Source organism: Solea senegalensis, linkage group LG20 (assembly GCF_019176455.1).
Source record: "Solea senegalensis isolate Sse05_10M linkage group LG20, IFAPA_SoseM_1, whole genome shotgun sequence".
Taxonomy (NCBI): domain Eukaryota; kingdom Metazoa; phylum Chordata; class Actinopteri; order Pleuronectiformes; family Soleidae; genus Solea; species Solea senegalensis.
This window is the reverse complement of record NC_058039.1, coordinates 13,802,655-13,821,120: the sequence shown is the minus strand read 5'-3', so window position 1 is coordinate 13,821,120 and position 18,466 is coordinate 13,802,655. Positions and strand designations below refer to the sequence as shown.

At 41.0% G+C, this 18,466-nt stretch overlaps 1 protein-coding gene across 1 annotated transcript in view; it reads left to right on the top strand.

Annotated features, from left to right (window-relative positions):
* The first annotated feature begins 943 nt into the window (after window positions 1-943).
* myo1g (myosin IG) overlaps window positions 944-18,466 on the top strand; it is a 39,361-nt gene continuing 21,838 nt past the window's right edge. The window contains exons 1-17 of the mRNA XM_044052327.1: window positions 944-1,174; window positions 5,015-5,223; window positions 6,510-6,603; window positions 6,799-6,964; window positions 7,947-8,000; window positions 8,134-8,229; window positions 8,338-8,454; window positions 8,691-8,897; window positions 9,020-9,165; window positions 9,252-9,366; window positions 9,517-9,687; window positions 11,517-11,587; window positions 15,209-15,283; window positions 15,428-15,560; window positions 16,685-16,851; window positions 17,481-17,688; window positions 18,172-18,395. Of these exons, the coding sequence (XP_043908262.1) occupies window positions 1,080-1,174; window positions 5,015-5,223; window positions 6,510-6,603; window positions 6,799-6,964; window positions 7,947-8,000; window positions 8,134-8,229; window positions 8,338-8,454; window positions 8,691-8,897; window positions 9,020-9,165; window positions 9,252-9,366; window positions 9,517-9,687; window positions 11,517-11,587; window positions 15,209-15,283; window positions 15,428-15,560; window positions 16,685-16,851; window positions 17,481-17,688; window positions 18,172-18,395 (2,348 nt within the window). The 5' untranslated portion in view covers window positions 944-1,079. The remainder of the gene's footprint in view (window positions 1,175-5,014; window positions 5,224-6,509; window positions 6,604-6,798; window positions 6,965-7,946; window positions 8,001-8,133; window positions 8,230-8,337; window positions 8,455-8,690; window positions 8,898-9,019; window positions 9,166-9,251; window positions 9,367-9,516; window positions 9,688-11,516; window positions 11,588-15,208; window positions 15,284-15,427; window positions 15,561-16,684; window positions 16,852-17,480; window positions 17,689-18,171; window positions 18,396-18,466) is intronic.

Sequence of the window (18,466 nt, the reverse complement as noted above, 5' to 3'; positions counted from 1 at the left end):
AGTTGAATAAAAGGATCTCAAACTCTTGTTTTTGTGATTAAAGATACAGAAGGCCAGGATTTCCAGCATTACTTAGCATTTATGAGCCTACAGTTTTACAATTTTGGCACCTATTTCCATCTGGTGCTTATGTTACATCCCTTTTTTTAGGGTTAGGGTGCTTGTACTGAATTTTTCCTCTTCTTCCCCTTTTTGAGAGACCTATGTGGTCAGTGAGTAGATAAAATATTTGTAAGGATGTAATGTGGTATATGTTTATTCAAAGTTGTATAGAAAACAAAACATTTGTGTGTATAAAGCAAAAACAAATTAGGCTTGTGGTTTCAAGAAAAAACAGCAAGTGGTGTGAATAAGGATTAGGAAATCCTTAGTCAGCATTCCTGTATGCTGCCTGAACTCACCTCTCTCGCTCACACACACACACAGACACGCTTAGCTTTTGTGTGACATGAAAAAAAACAACCTTTTTGGCTCCAGTATCCAAACAGAGCTGGGAACCTGAAGTTGAGAGCAAAAAACCCTGAGGGACACGTTGTGCTGCCGATGCCAATGTTAAGTTTAGAAAAATGCCTCGATCCTTCCCATGAGATAAAGGCCACTTTTCTTTTTCCTATAACCTCAAGTTTGCAAGGTTAACTCTGCTGGCACACATGTCGGCTCCTGCATCTGGGAAGAACCGACGTTCACACAAACATTCTGCACAAGTCAAGGCTGAGAAGAAGCGAGAGAAAGTTTAGGGTTCAGAAACATGGAGGTTTTGTGGCAGGAAGAAAGAGACGGACAGAAGAGGATGCAGAAGCTTTTTAAAGATAGACACCAGCCTTTTTATATTCAGGCCTTTCAGCACGAGGGCATAGGCTGACGGGCAGGATGACGTGCTGCAGCTTGTAAACCACAGTTCTGTGTGACTTGACTAAGCACACCCTTGATTCCACCACTTCCACGCCCACAACACGCACACACTACCGGGCCCCAGAAGTCGACTATACTTCTCTTTCTTCTTCCTTGAGCTACTTTCTCTTCCTCTGTATCTTGTCTGACTGATTCTTTTTGGCGTGTTTGCCGGGTTAAACGCAGGTATGGCGGAGCTGGAGGGCCTGGAGTTTGGGAAGTCAGACTTTGTGCTCCTGGATGAGGTGACGATGGAGCAGTTTATGGAGAATCTGAAGTTGAGGTAAGGCCTGAGGTCCTGTTAGAGAGGAGAGGAAGCAGCCGGGTGTCAGAGATGCAGAGGTTCACGCTTCATGTGTACTTGCTGTATGATAGGCAAAGCTTCATATTTCTTTTTCGGTTTCATATTTTTTCCTTAAGTTGGCTGTGACAGTCCTGCTCAAATGTCTCTGAAACCCTTTAAGGTCTTTTCTCTTTAAAGTAGTGGTATGTAACTTTCATTCAAACCATTCACTGTAAAAACAAAGTGGTTAAAGTGAAAGAAACCTGTTAGCAGTTGTTTCACTTTACTAACACAAAGTTGCCTCTGTCTTGACATGAAACAAATAACTTCCTGTGTGCAGTGTATGTCACCGTGCGACACAAGATCTAAACACTGCTATACTGAGACACAATTTGTCCGACTACACTGTAAACAAAAAGTAGTTGTTTAAACTTGCTAGTTGGTTGTACTTGGTATTTCTTGTTTGAAATCATAACTCAGCTTAAATTCAGTATAGTTCTCAGTATAACAGTGTTTAGATCTTGTGTCAGCTGGTGACGTTCCCTCACTGCACACAGGAAGTGATTTATTTCATGTCAAGACAGATGCAGCTTTGCCTTAGTAAAGCAAGACGACTGCTAATAGGTTGGAGTTTGAATGAAAACATAAATAAGTGTTGATTAAGTTTCAGAAGTTAAAATTCTGCTGTTCAAAACACCTGGCTTAGCAGTGTCATTAAGAAGTCTGCTCTGCTGCTGTATACATCCAAACGCTCCCTCAGTCAGGTATGATTGTTTTATTTGTGTCCAGATTTCTGCTGGCTGGTCTTTCCAGCTCAGTGCTCCCTTCTGGAAAGGGTAACCAGAACAAGTACGGCGGGCACAACTCGACTGTCTTTCTGAAGGTTTATTCCCCATACACAGTTAAGCAGACGTCAGTTTGCAGTTAGACAGTTATCAGCTTGAGGTTAGTTAGTTAGACAGCATCTTGTTAGGTTGTAAAACCGACAAGTCGTACAGGTTCTGATGATAGATAGATTTAAAAAGCTGTATACGAAGGCAATATATAACAAAACATGGCTTTGACAATGCACCTTAAAGGCACTTTAAAGGCAACGGTGCTTTGATAACAATGAACAAATAAACAGAATGAAAGACAAATAGCTTTGCCTGCTAGAAAGTTCTACAATTTGAGAGAGCCTATAGACTATAGCCTTTAGACAAGCAGATGCAGAGTGACATCAAAAACATGAAAAGAAAAACAAGGGGGGGATCACCTAAAGTTACGTACTGAAGCTTTAACCTGACTGATGAATCATGAAGTTGTTTTTCCCGCTCACCATCAGGGTTTACATGTTAACATGTGGTGGATTGTATCATCACCACATCACAGTGGTTGTCATGTCAAGCAAATTATACCAAAACACAACAACAGTTTCTAGAAAACACCCGTCACAGTGAAAGTGTTATTTTCTCTCCTGGTTTTGTTTTGTGAAATTTGGTGTTTTACGCTCGGCCTTGATTCCAGGCATTGACTGTCTCACTTCCTTGTCGTCCTCACAAGATCTTTACCTAGAAGCAGAAATAACATGAGATAAACTGTAGCTGCACTTCTTTCTTCTTCAAGACCCTCAATTAACATTTTTCCACATATGTAGTTCCACTGGTTTTACCGCAGTGAATAATCATTTTTTTCATACTGTCACCTGTTAGAACTTGTCTGGTGCTGATTGAAACCGTGTAATAACTTCAAAACATAAAATAATTTTTTTATGACTTGACAGGCCAAAATGCTGCTGACAGACTTTAAATGAACTGCATTGTGGGTATGTTTTGCGACAGAAGTAGAAACATTTTACACTTTCATTGTGGCAGCGCGAGCGCCAACTAATCAAATCACCTTATGTGGCTATTTTAACACAAGCGCTAGCTAATCGAACCACATTATGCAGCTTTTTAAATAAAAGCGCTAACTATAATCAAATCACATTTATACATTCACAATTTTTAGCAGTATAAGCAGTATAAGCAGGAAGTCAAGCTTTACTTCTGTTAGCTGCTTTAAAAGCTTTAACGATTTACATGACGTCTGTTTTTATATGGAGATGTCGTAGTTTTTAGCATTAGTGGCTTGTAGCCTTAAAGCTTTAGATAGAAGGAATGAAACGAGAAAAATGTCTCATACTCAGGTGGCTAAATGCTAACATGTTTGTCCTGAGCTAATCTCTCTAGATTTTTAGAGAGGACAGGGTTACAACTATTCAAACATACAGCACAGCACAGTCTATATATACACTGGTCCTTTAAGTTTTTAAGTAGTTCCAGTAAAAAAGGAGCCGCATATTTATATGTCTTTCCCTCCAGTACAGAATTGACTTCAAATCTATAAGTGTTCACATTCAGCTACATCTATTAGTCACAGTTAATGATGGTTTTGTTCAGTAAATAACCAGGAAGAAGACGAGCGGTCACTTCTCTTTTCTGAGCCAAATCCAGCTCTTCCTCAGAGGAAACCTCAAAAGCAATATTATCAATTTCAGTCATGCTTCCTTTTACTAGTTAGCATAGTGACACTTCTCCTGAGATGTCAATTCTCTGTTTAAATAATCTGTCCCATTTTTTATTGTTATGGTGTAGAATAATCATTTCTCAGGCTGCACTATGTGACATTCCCTCGTTCTCGCGTTTGTGTCTAGTGTCTGGAGCTTTTCATTTTTATTGTTAACAAGAACAACGTCTGTCAGGCTGATGATCCGCTGTGGCGCCCTCTAAAGGGGAGAGGCCGAAAGAATATGAATGTTTAGTTATATTCACTTAACTTCACTAGACTGCGTGCTTGAAGTGCTTGCGTCATTGTGGGAAATGTTAAGGATAACCTAAATCAGAGGTCTCAAACTCACAGCCCCCGCAGGCTTCATGTGGCCCTCAAGTCAGTATCATGTGTTCCACCACTTACATAATATCAAGTCATAATGCAGTTGATATAAATATAAATACATTTTTACTGTCAACACAGATGCTTTTATTTTGAAATTGTGTGGTTTATATCTGCCATCACAAATATTAGTTTTAATGCTTTATGTTTTTTTCCAAGAAAGTTTGACTTGGCCCCCAACTGACCAGACTAGATGCTTGGTGACCCCAAGGTCATTTCAATTTGAGGCCCCCGATCTTAATATACTGTACATGTTGGCAGAAATGTGAAACACAAGCTCAGCTTTTGATAATTCAAATTTAGACAAAATATTTAAATAAAAAGATGTTTTGAGCCTCACTAACATTTTTTTCCCCACTTCACGCATCAGCAGATTATGTCTGCCTAGATATTCCAGTAAACATTGGGGTAATCCAGGGTTAGTTGCATCGTCTGACACAAAGACAAGGTTGCATTTCTCAGCCGACCTCGATGTATCCATCAAACTAAGGCATCACGCATTAAATCACCATTCTTTCTCTTCATATTGACCCATTGTTTGGTTACTATAACACATACTTCCACACAGTCACAGTTTGTGTAGTGGCAAGATTAGTGTGCCATGACATTTTCACTCCTCCCAGCTCAACAACGCCCTTTGAGCCACAAGTCTTCGTTTCCTGCTTTCGGAGTACACACACACACACACACTTGTGTCACTTCCTGTCAACCACATATGACAACAATGCATGATCATTTTGTAGAACTGTCATCTTGAGGGTCATGAGTGGTGTGAAACCATGAGCAAATGTTCTCTTTCCTGAAATGAGTGGTTGAATAAATGAAACACCCACTCACACACACACACACACACACACACACACTCTCACATGTACATTTTTATACTGTAATGTAGATTCAAATCATGTTGTCTTTTTTTGGGGACAGGTTTGAGAAGGGTCGCATCTACACCTTCATCGGAGAAGTGGTCGTCTCTGTCAATCCTTACAGACAGATGGACGTTTATGGCAAAGAAACCATCGATGCGTACCGGGGCCGGGAGCTGTATGAGAACCCTCCTCACCTGTTCGCTGTCTCTGACGCAGCCTACAAGGCCATGAAGAGAAGAGCCAAAGACACGTGCATCGTCATATCAGGTCTGTCACTGGCAGAGTCTCACTTCCTCTCTCAGTGGAACAAACCAAAACTGTGGGAGATTTCATGTGAAACCTGCTCAACATATGAAAGAGATAGTAGTTGAGATCTTCACTGTTTTACATGTTAGAACTCTTTTGCTATATTATTATAACAGTCATCAGTCCGTGGCTTTATTGATGACGTTTTTGTCACGTTATTGATTGTTCTGCTGATATTTTTGAAAAGTAGTTGATTCATAGCTTTCTATAAATGTTGTGATTTGGGTCACAATAGTGAAAACTTTTGTTGTGAATGTGGCTGTGTTCAAAATGATAGAGAGAAATGGAATTTAAACGTAACACTTTAGTTTGAGATATGTGGTCAAACTCGGTTAAATGCACGTTCCAAAGTCTCAGTCTTTCCCACAGCAGCTCAGATTCTTGGCTCCACGTCATCTGTCGGTCGGTCGATCTGTCTGCCTGCCTGTCTGTCTGTCTCCCTCCCTCCCTCCCTCCTCCTTCTCACAAATGATTCACTGAATGGCCTCAAACATTGAAAAAACAACATATGAATGATGCCATTTATTTCAGCTTTTTCTATGTATTTATTCCAGGTATAGATGAGAGAACATTGTGGTTGGTCTCCTAGCAACAGTTCTCTGAGATCTTTATCATTTTTAATAGACTCTCATGATGAAAACACGACTTCTATTTAAAGAAGCTTCTGTACCCAGCTTCTGTACCTCAGACCTTTATTCACCTAATATTTGAGCTCACAGTACTTGTTTTTTTTCTGGAGCCATAGAATAATCTTTTTATATGTGCATTAGGTAAATGCCTCGCATTAAGCAGGCGGCCATTTTGAGCCACCATATTTTCTTCCAAGCAGCACACTTAAGAATCTGAACCCTTCTTTTGAAGTTTCCAGAATCGCAAATTCAACTCCTCAGGAAAATGTTTACTGGTGTTATAAGTCGAGAGAGAACTAGAATAAACTTCCATTCAAACCAGAGGAGTCACCCCCTGGTGGTTATTGGTCTTCAGGAGGAACCTGGAACACACATGGGTTATACGGCAGCCTGAGTGGACAAACTAGCCAGAGTTTGTGTTTTGAACCGTACATTTGCGATTAAAAAAGGAAGAACAAAATACTTTCTGGTTCACAAAGACAACCATTGTTACCTTAAACGCTTGGTTAGACAGAGGTTAGTCTCACCAATAGATGTTACTATTTCACACATACTGGACTTCTAAGTTTAGTTACTACATAATGCTGTTTTTCTGAGTGTTTGTGTTTTGTCCTTCAGGTGAAAGTGGTGCGGGAAAAACAGAAGCAAGTAAATACATCATGCAGTACATAGCGGCCATCACCAACCCGAGTCAGAGGGCAGAGGTCGAGAGGTGAGCAGTGCCGCGATGTTAAGGTCATGACTGATCATGTATGATTCATTTAAGACATTTCAAATGTTGCTCCAAATGTAACCCAAATAAATAATTGGATGAGGGTTCCATGTTCCCATAAATCATCTCACGTTCTTCTGTTCCTCGCTCGCCTCCATTAACGGCTGCCCGCGATAAATCCACGTGATAAATCAGCGTGAAGAATGTGCTGCTCATGTCCAACTGTGTGCTGGAGGCCTTCGGGAACGCCAAGACGAATCGCAACGACAACTCCAGCCGCTTCGGCAAGTACATGGACATCAACTTCAACTTCAACGGCGAACCCACCGGAGGACACATCAACAACTACCTACTGGAGAAGGTGAGTGGAGGTGGGATGATGATGGAAGGTCCTCCACTTTAGACTGGAGACCTTCACGTGTCCAATAACCTGCAAAGCAAAAGAGAAAAAGTTCTGCTCATTTACTTTTCCCCCGACCATGAATGTTTCACGAGGCAAAGACAAAGAGGTGTGACGGAAGATCCGCGAATAGACGCGTCTGTGAAGCCGGTGTGCGGCTGCTGTTGCTGCTCTGTGTTAATGAATGGCTCACCTGGGGGGCGCTCTCCATGCTGCTGCATTTATTCTCTCCGCTGAAGAACTGTCTAGCACTCGGAGTTGGTGTGAATGATGGTGCCATGATTCATTCAGGGCAGAAATAACCACACTGTTCCTCAGTGGTGCCGTTGCCTTGGCAGCCATCACCTTTAAACTGCTACACACACTCTCCTGGACATGGTCTATTTTTCTTGAAGAATTTAAACAACTGAAGTGCTGAGAAAAGAGGGTTTCTGTAGATAAATGGTAGATTTTGACATCTGTCAGCTCATCCCTCTGTCCGTACGTCTTATTTACGTTTAATCATTCATTCATTTTCTACCACTTTATCCTCCACATGAGGGTCGTGGGGAGCTGGTGCCAATCCCAGCTGAAATAGAGTGAAAGACGAGGTCGCACCCTGTCTGGACAGGTCACCAGTCCATCACAGACAAACAACCATTCACTCTTGCATTCACACATACAGTCAACTTCTGTTCGGTATGACAGTAAATCTGTCGTACACATAGAAATGTTTCATTTTCATTTGTTTGTGTGCACAAAAAACTGTGTAGAGGTTGCTACTGACTGGTATTGCTAACAATTGCTAGCCCAGGATATGAAACACGCTTCACACCTTCTTCTTCTCCATTTTTTGGTGTATTTCTGTACAGGTTGTATATGAAGACATTTCTTGAAATGATGCCGTGTTTACGGAGAACTCTTTTCAAAATGAATGTAATGTTTTGCTATTTTCCTCTTAAAGTCCAGGGTGGTTCATCAGCAGGGGGGTGAGAGGAACTTCCACTCATTTTACCAGGTAAAGTCTCATCAGTGCTGCTGCGACAAAACTCACCGATGACACTCGATTGTACTCATGACCTCATGTCCAAACGAACCGTCCAGTGTTGCAGATGAACTGTGCAGGTATGAAGGTCTGTTTGTTTGTGTAGTTGCTGCGTGGAGGCTCTAATGAAATGCTGCAGTCACTTCACCTGCAGAACGACCCTGCTGTTTATACGTTCACCAGAGAGGGAGCAGCAACAACTGTGAGTTGTGTTTTAAATTTTACGATTTTAGTTGCCAAAGTCCAGAGTTAGAATCGGATAAATGTTGAATCATATTTTCAGACTTGTCAATAATCCTTGTTTCTTCAGACCTCCAACAATGATCACACGAGCCACAAAGCAGTCAGGAGTGCACTGGAAGTTATCGGCTTTACAAAAGACGAGATTGACTCAATTTACCAGATCCTGGCCTCCATTCTTCTGCTGGTAAGTTACAGCACAGTCTGATAAACATATATATACATATATATATGTATACAAACAAACAAAAAAAGTCCCATACGGAACAGGTTTAGCACTAGCAGATTAAAATCAAGTGAGATAAATATGTAGGCCCAAGACGATTTACAGCTTTAAATACCGATAAACGGACCTTCAATAACTCTAAAACTCATACAGTTTCACTTCTTATAGTTAAATTTTCTTTTCTTTCTTTCCTTCAGGGAAATATGCAGTTTGAGAGCGACGGTGAGAGTGTTGAGATTGTGGGCCTGGAGACTGTGAACCACATCGCTGAGCTGATGGCCACAGACTCAGAGAGCGTCACAAAGAGCCTGCTGTACCGAACTGTGGCCACCGGGGGCCGCGAGGTCATCGAGAAAGGTCACACGGAGCAGCAGGCCTGCTTCGGACGGGACGCTTTTGCCAAGGTTCTGATGACTGGATTCTTTTTGACAGAGCAAATGAACAGGACGAGATTCATGTTTTTGTCATTCAGATACATTTAGAATCATTAGATGCATCGTTAACACACACACTTCACTCGCTGCAGGCTCTTTATGAAAGACTGTTTGGCTGGATCGTCGCCCGCATCAACACCGTCATTGAAGTGAAAAACTACAACCCAGTACTTCATGGGAAAAACACAGTAATCGGAGTCCTGGACATCTACGGCTTTGAGATCTTTGAGAACAACAGGTAAGTGTTTTTGTCTTTTTCATACATGATTCATGGTTGACGGAGTTAACAGAAGAGCTTTTGTTTCTTTGTCGTGTCCCTGTCAGTTTCGAACAGTTCTGCATCAACTACTGCAACGAGAAGCTGCAGCAGCTTTTCATCGAGCTCATCCTCCGACAGGAGCAGGGCGAATATCAGAGAGAGGGAATCACCTGGCAACATGTGAGAGACAAACGCTAACAAAATGGCGTCGACAGTTCAGAGATCAACACAGTTATTCCTAGTTTCTCGAAGTTGTTAGGTCTTTCTTAGGGATCCCAAACATGAATGATAATCCATAAACACTAGCTTGTTTCTGTGCCGTTCACACAGATCGACTACTTCAACAACCAGATCATCGTGGACCTGGTGGAGCAGCCGCACAAAGGCATCATCTCCATCCTGGACGAGGCTTGTCTCACTGTGGGTAACGTCACAGACACTGTCTGCCTGGACAGCATGGACACCAAACTGGCCCAACACCCCCACTACACGTCCCGCAAGGTGAGAAACAGCCCGCAGCGTTAAAGTTTGGAGCTGCGTCTCTGCCCCTCATATGAATGACTCTGTCATTAACACGTCAGCTTCTCCACAATCACAGAATAATAATTTCTTCACACATTATATATGTATATATGAAAATAGTGGCTGAGCACATGCGAAGAAAATTACAAATGTGGAGTTAAGAATTAGAAAGAACGCTGGAAGACACACAGGAGCCTCCAACGCTATAAAAATCCTCGGCGTGCCTTAACAACAGTTTACCATTCACTCGTGAATGAACGGTGTGTTCCAGTTGTTGTCAAAATTCGCTGAGTCTAGATGGCTAGCCAAGATGGCTGCCACTCGCGTAAATAATAAAAACAACACAAGACGAGATATGTTTCTGTCCATTACTCCAATTTGGAGGTAAATTCACTCCCAGTTCCGCCTTCAGATTTAAATTGATGGTGCTAAAACTACGTGTGCTCTACACTACTGTCTTTGGTTTGCTAGTTATCTCAGCGCTTTGTCCGGAAAATGTGTCTCGATGTAAAAACACACAGAAAAAGCGGTAGAGTGGGAGAAGAGAAAGAAGAGCAGACTCCTGCTTTGAGGCTGCAGTACCACTGATAGACATAAAGGGAGACAGAGAGCAGGACTAGCTAAACCAGCTCTGTTTGTGTACAGAATGTTGTTGCACTGACGCCAAAAAGGTGGAAATGTCGCCTGCAATTTTAGTCTTTTACGTTAATATTCGTACAAACGGTGATGTTTACTGAATTTTACATGATTTGAAACATGTTTTTTTAAACACTTAGAGACCTTTTTCATCACCAAATGTGACAAAATGGTAACACATTCTGCTGAGCGGACAAAGTCAAAGACTTCTCCAGTCTTTAAATGATGGTTAACCAATTTATGATCACATTTTTAGATTCTGTTTTTAGCGTGTTAAAAAAAAAATGGATATTGGAATTGTCTTATATTAGGAAGTGGTAATTCTTTCTTGACATATCCTCAGACTATTACAGGAACTGTGAGGGGGAAAAAAAAACGAAATGGGGAAATCTTATTTTTAGCCAAAGCCACAAATGTCAACATTTTTAGAAAAAACTTTGTGACGGATTTCAAAACAATCCTCAAGTTGTTTCACACTTTAAATGAGAGGCACTTTAGGTCGTAAACACATCGAGTCCACAGAGGCGGCACCACTGTGAATGACGCTGACACACATCACATTCAGAACCATGAAAATAAATAAATCAACTAAAAATGTACGTGTGTCTCAGAGAACATGTTATTACATTAAATATTGATTTAAAATACACAAGTGTTAAAAATAAGACACTAACACAGGTGCAGTTTTGTGTTGCTGCCAGTAGAGAGCAGAGTTTCTCTAATATTCAGAGCTCAGACTTGTTTTACACATCAAGATAGAAGAGAAGAGAATATATAGTATATGATAGACTGAAAATAAATAAACATTAATACATGAGAAATTAGATTATTGAGTGATCTTGTTTTCTATTTTGTTGGATTTGTTTGCTGCTTTTCACCATTTTTCACCAATTTCAATTTTGTGTTATTGTTGCTGATATTGTGGGTTATTTGATTCATTGCACATGTTTGGCCATAATTAACCTTGAGCTTCAGCCTGTTCCTTTTTTCAATCACAAAACCAACTAAAATGAAAATGAATGAATTGAAAAATGAATTCAAACAACAGTGGCTACAAATGTGTCTTAAAGTTGACGTCTGTGTTATTTTCCTCTACATATGTTATTTAAAAATACATTTAATGAGAGTTTTTCCCTCTATTAACACTTGCACCACCTTCTCCTCATTTCCAGCTGAGCCCCACGGACAAAACCTTGGACTTCCAGAGACACTTTCGTGTTCGCCACTATGCTGGAGACGTCACGTGAGTCACGCTCTGTTCATATGCTGGAGGCTAAACCTTTCTAATCTTATTGAAAGGGGCACCATGGGATGATTTTTGCATTATTTATCCAAACATTTATTAAAGTTCTTACGAGAATGTGAAGAAATATTAATAAAACTATTAGTTTTATTAATATTGACATTGAGATTCAAGGTTTGTGATTGTTTTTGTATGATAAATGAGGCTTTTTAGCTTTTATCCTTTTCTGAAAGTACAGTATTTTGTGTTGAAGTCTGTGATTTTTCTGTTTATGAGTCACTGAGTGGAGATGAAACAGTGTGTGTGTTCCTCCTTCATCAATGCTCCATTTCCCTAATGTGTTCAGTGGATTTTAAAGTGGCAGTGAGGCCAGATGGGGTCTCCCGGCTAACAGTCAGCAGTCAGTCACCCTCTGTGACTCCTGGGCAAGAAGATCCTCAATGCTCACGTGTACTGGCCTCAGTCTAGTGAGGGGAAGGATGTTAATGTGTCAAGGGAACATGGAATGTGGAGGAGGAGGAGGAGGTGGTGGGATGGAGTCAGCTGATGAAAAAATCTTTGGCTTTTCTGAGATGTAATCTCAAAATCAGCAATTAAATCAATTTCTGAAGCTCATATGCTGTAGCTCTCATATACAGTTACTACTAATATTAATTATTGTTATTGTGGTTTTTGGTTTATTTTCTCCCTTTGTGTCTCTTTTTTCCTCCTTGACCATTCTTCTAACAAGCGTTTGCTGCAAATCACTAATTCAGGGAGGCAGCAGATATTGATTGTAGACTGTATTTATTGGCACAATTTGTTTATTTAGGTTTTACATTTGGCTGTAATATAAGTTTCTTCCAAGTGGAAAAAAAATAGTTATTAGTGGTGTTTTAGGTTTATTTTCCCTCTTGTTGTTATTTTAAATGTACTTCTCTGTACATTCCACCACGGCCAGCGTGAACCTGACGGTCCATACAAGAGTGTGTGTGTGACAGACCTGCAGCGATAATGACAGATGTTCGGCCCCGTCACTACCTGTCCTCATCACCGGGCTTCAGCGCGTCTCGGGGCCACGTCTGAGGTCACTCAAGCTGAGCTGTCACCGCTCATGCCTTGCTTTCTGACGGCACTGGCCCCCCATCATCGCCTGTCCCATCCTATCCCAGTCTATCCTCCTCCACCTCCTCTCACCAAAACATCACTGCGCCATCACAAGCTTTGACCTACTTTGTCGCCCCTCCTTTTCTTTCTTCTCCTGTACTGCAAAGCTCACCTGACTCTCTTCTCTGTCCACATTTTTCATTCCCTGCAGTATTAATGCCTACTCATGCAGCACTTTCACCGGCCATTAGATATATCATTGTCCCTTATGCTGCACAACTCTGTATCACAAGAAATCTCATCTTTGTGTCACCTGACTCGCCTCTCTCACCAACCTTGACCTTCACATGAGTATACCTTCCTCTAAATCATCCCCACGTCTCTGGAGAACCTCTGCCTTTATCACTGCATGTCCTGTCCTGTCCGTCCTGTTCCAGCCAATGTCCTGTCCTTGTAAAACCAGCACTGTGGCTTGTTGTTGTTGAAGTGTGTGTTCTTGTTGCTCGCTCCTTCATCGAGCTTCCCAGAATGTGGTCCAATGGTTGTGGTGTCCGTGACCAAAGGGGACACATCCGTCATCATGGACAACCGCTGCTTCCTTGCATCCAGCTGTGACGGACGAGGACACGGACACAAACAGAGAGCCATGCAGATGACATGACTGTTCAATTTGGAATTGTAAAGTCCTGGGTCAGGCTCGTGTTTTTGACTGAGAAACGGTATCTTCACTTGGTAGGCGGAGTGTGTGCTGTGCTCTATTGCCACATAGTGTGATGTTGTACCGGTGCAATGACAATGAACGATCAAGCTTTGTTCGAGAATGGACAGTGTTGAAGAAACACCGATCACAAAGGCCCAATCAGAAAAGCTCAATCGGCTGACTTTCGTGGAACCACCCTGATCGTACCACACCATTTTACTCTGGTAATCCAAGGGAAGGGTGCCAAAGAATGGAACGTTTGGGGCTGGTTATTTCGGTACTATTCCTAATGGAAATGCAAAAAAAAACCATACCATACTATACTGAACCTATACCTGGAGTGTGGGACTTGCAGCAGTTGTGGAAAGTGACATCTTTAACCCCCCGAAGAATGTATTATTATTTATTATTTATTAAAGTTTATTAAAAAAATAAATAAAATAAAAATAATAATAATGATTAAAAAAAATAATAATAGCGGTCCCTACATGACGTCTGTCTTTCGGTGATCTCTCACCCCCACCCCATGCTACTTGCTAGAAGCATGTTATTTCTCATCAAACTGATCGGTTTTAGAAACGTCTCTTGGGGCTTATTGGTGTTTTCAGCCATATAGCCATTATAGCTCAATTTTACCATTGTGCTTTTTCCTTGCCTCTGTCAGTCTTGACATAAAATAAATCACTTCCTGTGTGCAGCAGGGGAAATGTAGGGATTCAAAACACCATTATACTGAGACATAGAGTCCCATGGAGTATTGGCTTGAATGTAAGAGTAATTATTTCATATTTAAAAGTATCCCCCAAGAAATATGCTATGGCAGTGAAGTTTTAAGAGTATTATCCATTCATCCATCCATCCATCCATCCATCAGGAGACAGATTCAGCTGACATTGGGAAATAAGCTGTTTTCAGACATGCACTGAAGTTTGGAACATTTTCCAGAACTTTTCTTACCAACTTCTTAGGTAAATTTGCAGAAAACGTCCAGAACAGCTTGTGAAGGTGTGAACGCCTCTGACCCAGACAATCTCCCACTGGGTTTGTTATACATTATATGAATGGCAAGCTCAGGAATATACAGTATGTGGACACAGTTCATTTCCAAAAAAGAGTTTTTACTTTTGATGTCAAAGCTGAACTTTAATTTTTAGCAAAATTTCATGCAACTTCAAAACAGATGTCTTTACTATGTATTTCTCTGAAGCAAATGTTTAAGGCCCAAATGAGTAAAATTCTCCAATATTTAAATATGTTTGAACAAATATTTAATTGCAGATTAAGTACTTGGCTGTTGTTTGTGTTGTGCCGAGTGTAGTGTCTGAGTCTGCACATTTTGTCTGTATTATGAAAAGATCAATTTCTTTTCTTTTTTTAATTTCCTAAAGTATTTACACTGTGTGAGATGTAATTGAATTGTGAGTGAGGATTTGAGGCAGTGTTTGTACAACAGCAGGTTCTTTCCCCAGGCATTTTGGAAACAGCCACACAGATTAGTTTGCATACAATTAAGTGTTTACATTTTTTTTCCCCAAAAAAAGGATTTTTCACCATGTTCCTACTTTGTAAATAATCTAAGCAGTATGACTATTATTCTAATCCTCTGGCCTGAGGCCTGTGAGTCATTTGGTGCAGACTACAGTCAGTTAGTGGGTCATGATAGTGACCCTTTTAATGACATGAGCTCGCTGTTTCAAATAGTGTTGTTTTCTGTCTGACTTGTAGCATCCTGACACCTCTGCTTTACCTTAAGGACCCTTCAGTGAGGCCTCCCACCTTCTTCTGAACTACTTTTGTCCAATTACACTCACGTTTCGCCTCTATTTCTGTTCCAGATATTCTGTTGAGGGCTTTTTGGACAAAAACAAGGACCTGCTTTTCCAAGATTTCAAGCGTCTTATGTACAACAGGTGCTGAATACATTCTCTAAATTTTAATCATGTTGTTCTTGACAGTTCAGTAACTGGGTTAAAAAGGAAATAAGAGTTTTTACCCCTGCCTCTCACTAGCCCAGTTAACAGCATCCTTTCCATCTCTCTCTTTTCCTCTCCTAGTTCCAACCCAGTGCTGAAGGAGATGTGGCCAGATGGTCAGCTGAGCATCACCGAGGTCACTAAGCGACCTCTGACTGCCGCCACCCTCTTCAAGAACTCCATTGTGGCCTTGGTGGATAAACTGGCCTGCAAGGTCAGTGGTTTCAGTTTATGATTGACTTCCTTTAACTTTTTATTTAACCTCAGAGGGGAAGCTGCAGATGTCGTTTGGCAATTTTTAGATCAACTACAGCTGTTCTATCAGTTGATTCTGTCAGTGTAAGAGCTGTGAAGTTGAGAAAACATGTTTAGGTGCCTATAGTCGGTTTCAAGGTAGGTAGGTATTAAATAATAAGTTATTTCACCCCTAAAAAGTGCTACTAATATTATGAATAAAACATGAATCATACCTGAAACCACAAATTGGTATTAAATTGATTATTTTAGCATTATTTTATACACTACAATATCTATTGTGCACAATTTGGTTTGCATTTACTATTTTGACTTTGTACTTTAGTTTTGCTCTTTTACCAACAAGATCCTTAATCTGAACCCCTCAAGAAGGTTACGTAAAACAAAAACATGTTTCTTATAAGCTGATTTGTCCAAGTCATAGTCTATTCTGAGGCAGCCATCATGTCTCTGCGACGTTTAGTTACCTTGCATCATAAAGTGATGGCGTGTTGCAGCTGTCCTGAAGAAACACGCACATGTGGCCATGTGCCGGTTTTTGGTGTCAGACAGTTTTTGTAGGTTGCTTGTCCTCATCCTGTCTGACTGTGTGGAGTCTGGAGAGAAGGAGGAGGTGGTGGGAGACCACAGCATGTGCTGCTTTTGCTCCTCACCTCTCTTGGCCTCATCTCACTGGCTGAAGTCTGACATTTCCTGCTGTTATTTTGGGATGGCCTGCTGTCAGGCTGTTGTATTATCTTGTCCTTGTGTGGCTCAGGAGAAATGAAAGGAAACCATTTTTTTTGTCGAATATTCTTAAATAGATTAAATTTGTCTTGTTTTAAGAAAATAATCTGCCAATGGGGGAATACTTACAACTATCCTGTAAATCTACAACCAAAAAAAATCCAGATTTTTATTATTGTATCAGTTTTCACATTTTCATCTTTCCAACATCCTATCCAGTGATTTTGACCAGTTTCTGACCGATACCAAGTGTCTAATCCGCTCATCCCGAGTTTTGATTATTAAAAGTAAGTTTAATAACTGAATAGTTGTCCTAAATGCTAAATTATTTTGCTTTTCTCTTCTTCCGTCTTCCAGGAGCCTTACTATGTGCGCTGCATAAAGCCCAACGAGATGAAGTCACCGGTGTTATTTGACGATGCTCGCTGCCAGCACCAGGTGGCGTACCTCGGCCTGCTGGAGAACGTGAGGGTGCGCAGGGCGGGCTTCGCCTACAGGCAGCCTTACGCTCGCTTCCTGCAGCGGTAAGAAACAAAATTTCCTCAGGATTTCAGCTCTGCCTTCATTCTCCTCTATAGATCCTATACAATTATAAGGAAGTATATGGAATCCTCATAGAAATCCATAAGTCATAGCTTCAAATTAGGGATATTTAAGGAATTATGAATAAGGTATACAAGGAAGTTCTTTTTGACCCAATAGAACTTTTCACAAGTGATCACTCAACAAATTTCCTTTGACAATGAAGAACTGTTACACACGATCCTCTCTGTTAACCGTAGGAAACAGAAAGTTCAAACTAGAAACTAGATGCTAGAAACTAGATGCTGTTCACTGATTTTTAAAGAGAATTTACATAATAAAGTGACACCAGACTGTCTTATTGCACAAATGCAGAAAAACTTATCTTTCTGAGAACACTCCAGGTATTGAGATGGCATAATTTGTGGAAATAATTTATTAAAAAGAGCATGAAGAAAATTTGGATTTCATTAAAAAAAAAGTGCTAAAATGCAAATAACCATAACCAATAAATTGATTTCAAAGTTGTAAACTGACAAGTAGTAATTTTATGATATCGTTTATCCCTGTAGATTAAACCAAAGATATTGAATAACACTGTTTTGTTCATAAAATATGACTTATTTCCCAGGTATAAAATGACATGCGAGTACACCTGGCCAAACCACCTGATGGCCTCCGACAGGGAAGCGGTGGAGGCCATTGTCACCCAGCATGGTTTCCAGGACGACGTGGCGTACGGGCACACCAAGCTGTTTGTCCGAACACCACGCTCTCTTTTCACCCTGGAACAGGAGAGAGCTGCACTCATCCCCATCCTGGTGCTTTTCCTGCAAAAGGTATGAGCCTTGCTCATAATATAATGGGTATGTATCGATGTGACAGACAGAATTAATCATCACAGAGACTTAATTTTGACTTCACGTGGAGCTGGAATCTTGTGATCACAGTTAATCATCCACAACATTATCTCCTCCACTTTCTAACGTTAGGTTCCTGGGTTTTAAAACGGAGGTGGCAGTTTGCCCCACAGCCTCATGAATATGTGGCTCCTGGTAATGACTCACTGAAATTCATCTGCCAGCATGAATCCTAATTTCCTCTAACAATAATTGGGAGAATTAATGAGATCCAGAGTATAGTTACATTAAAGTCAATTACTTTGCTTGCTCAGTGAGAAATCCTTCTCCTCTCTCCTTTCCCTGACCCACTTTGATGACTGTGCAGAGTCTGATTCTATAACTGAAGCGTAAGTTTGTCTCCAACTCAGCGGGACATCGTCGTGCTCTTTAATGCGTCCCTCTTTTTCTCAAAACTCTTAGGTTTGGCGTGGTGCTTTAGCTCGGATGAGGTGTCAGAGGATGAGGGCCATCTACACCATCATGAGCTGCTATAAACGCTACAAGGTCAAGGCTCACTTCTGGGAGGTGGTGCAGAGGTTCGCTAATGTGCGAACTATGGCCGACTACGGAAAGAGTGTCGAGTGGCCGACCCCGCCTGCAGCTCTGTCCCAGTTTCACAACAATACTGTCATGCTGCATCGCAGGTCAGACCCGACAAAACAAAACTCCAACACCATAAATAACTCAAAGAACAACCAAAGTGTACAGAAGAATA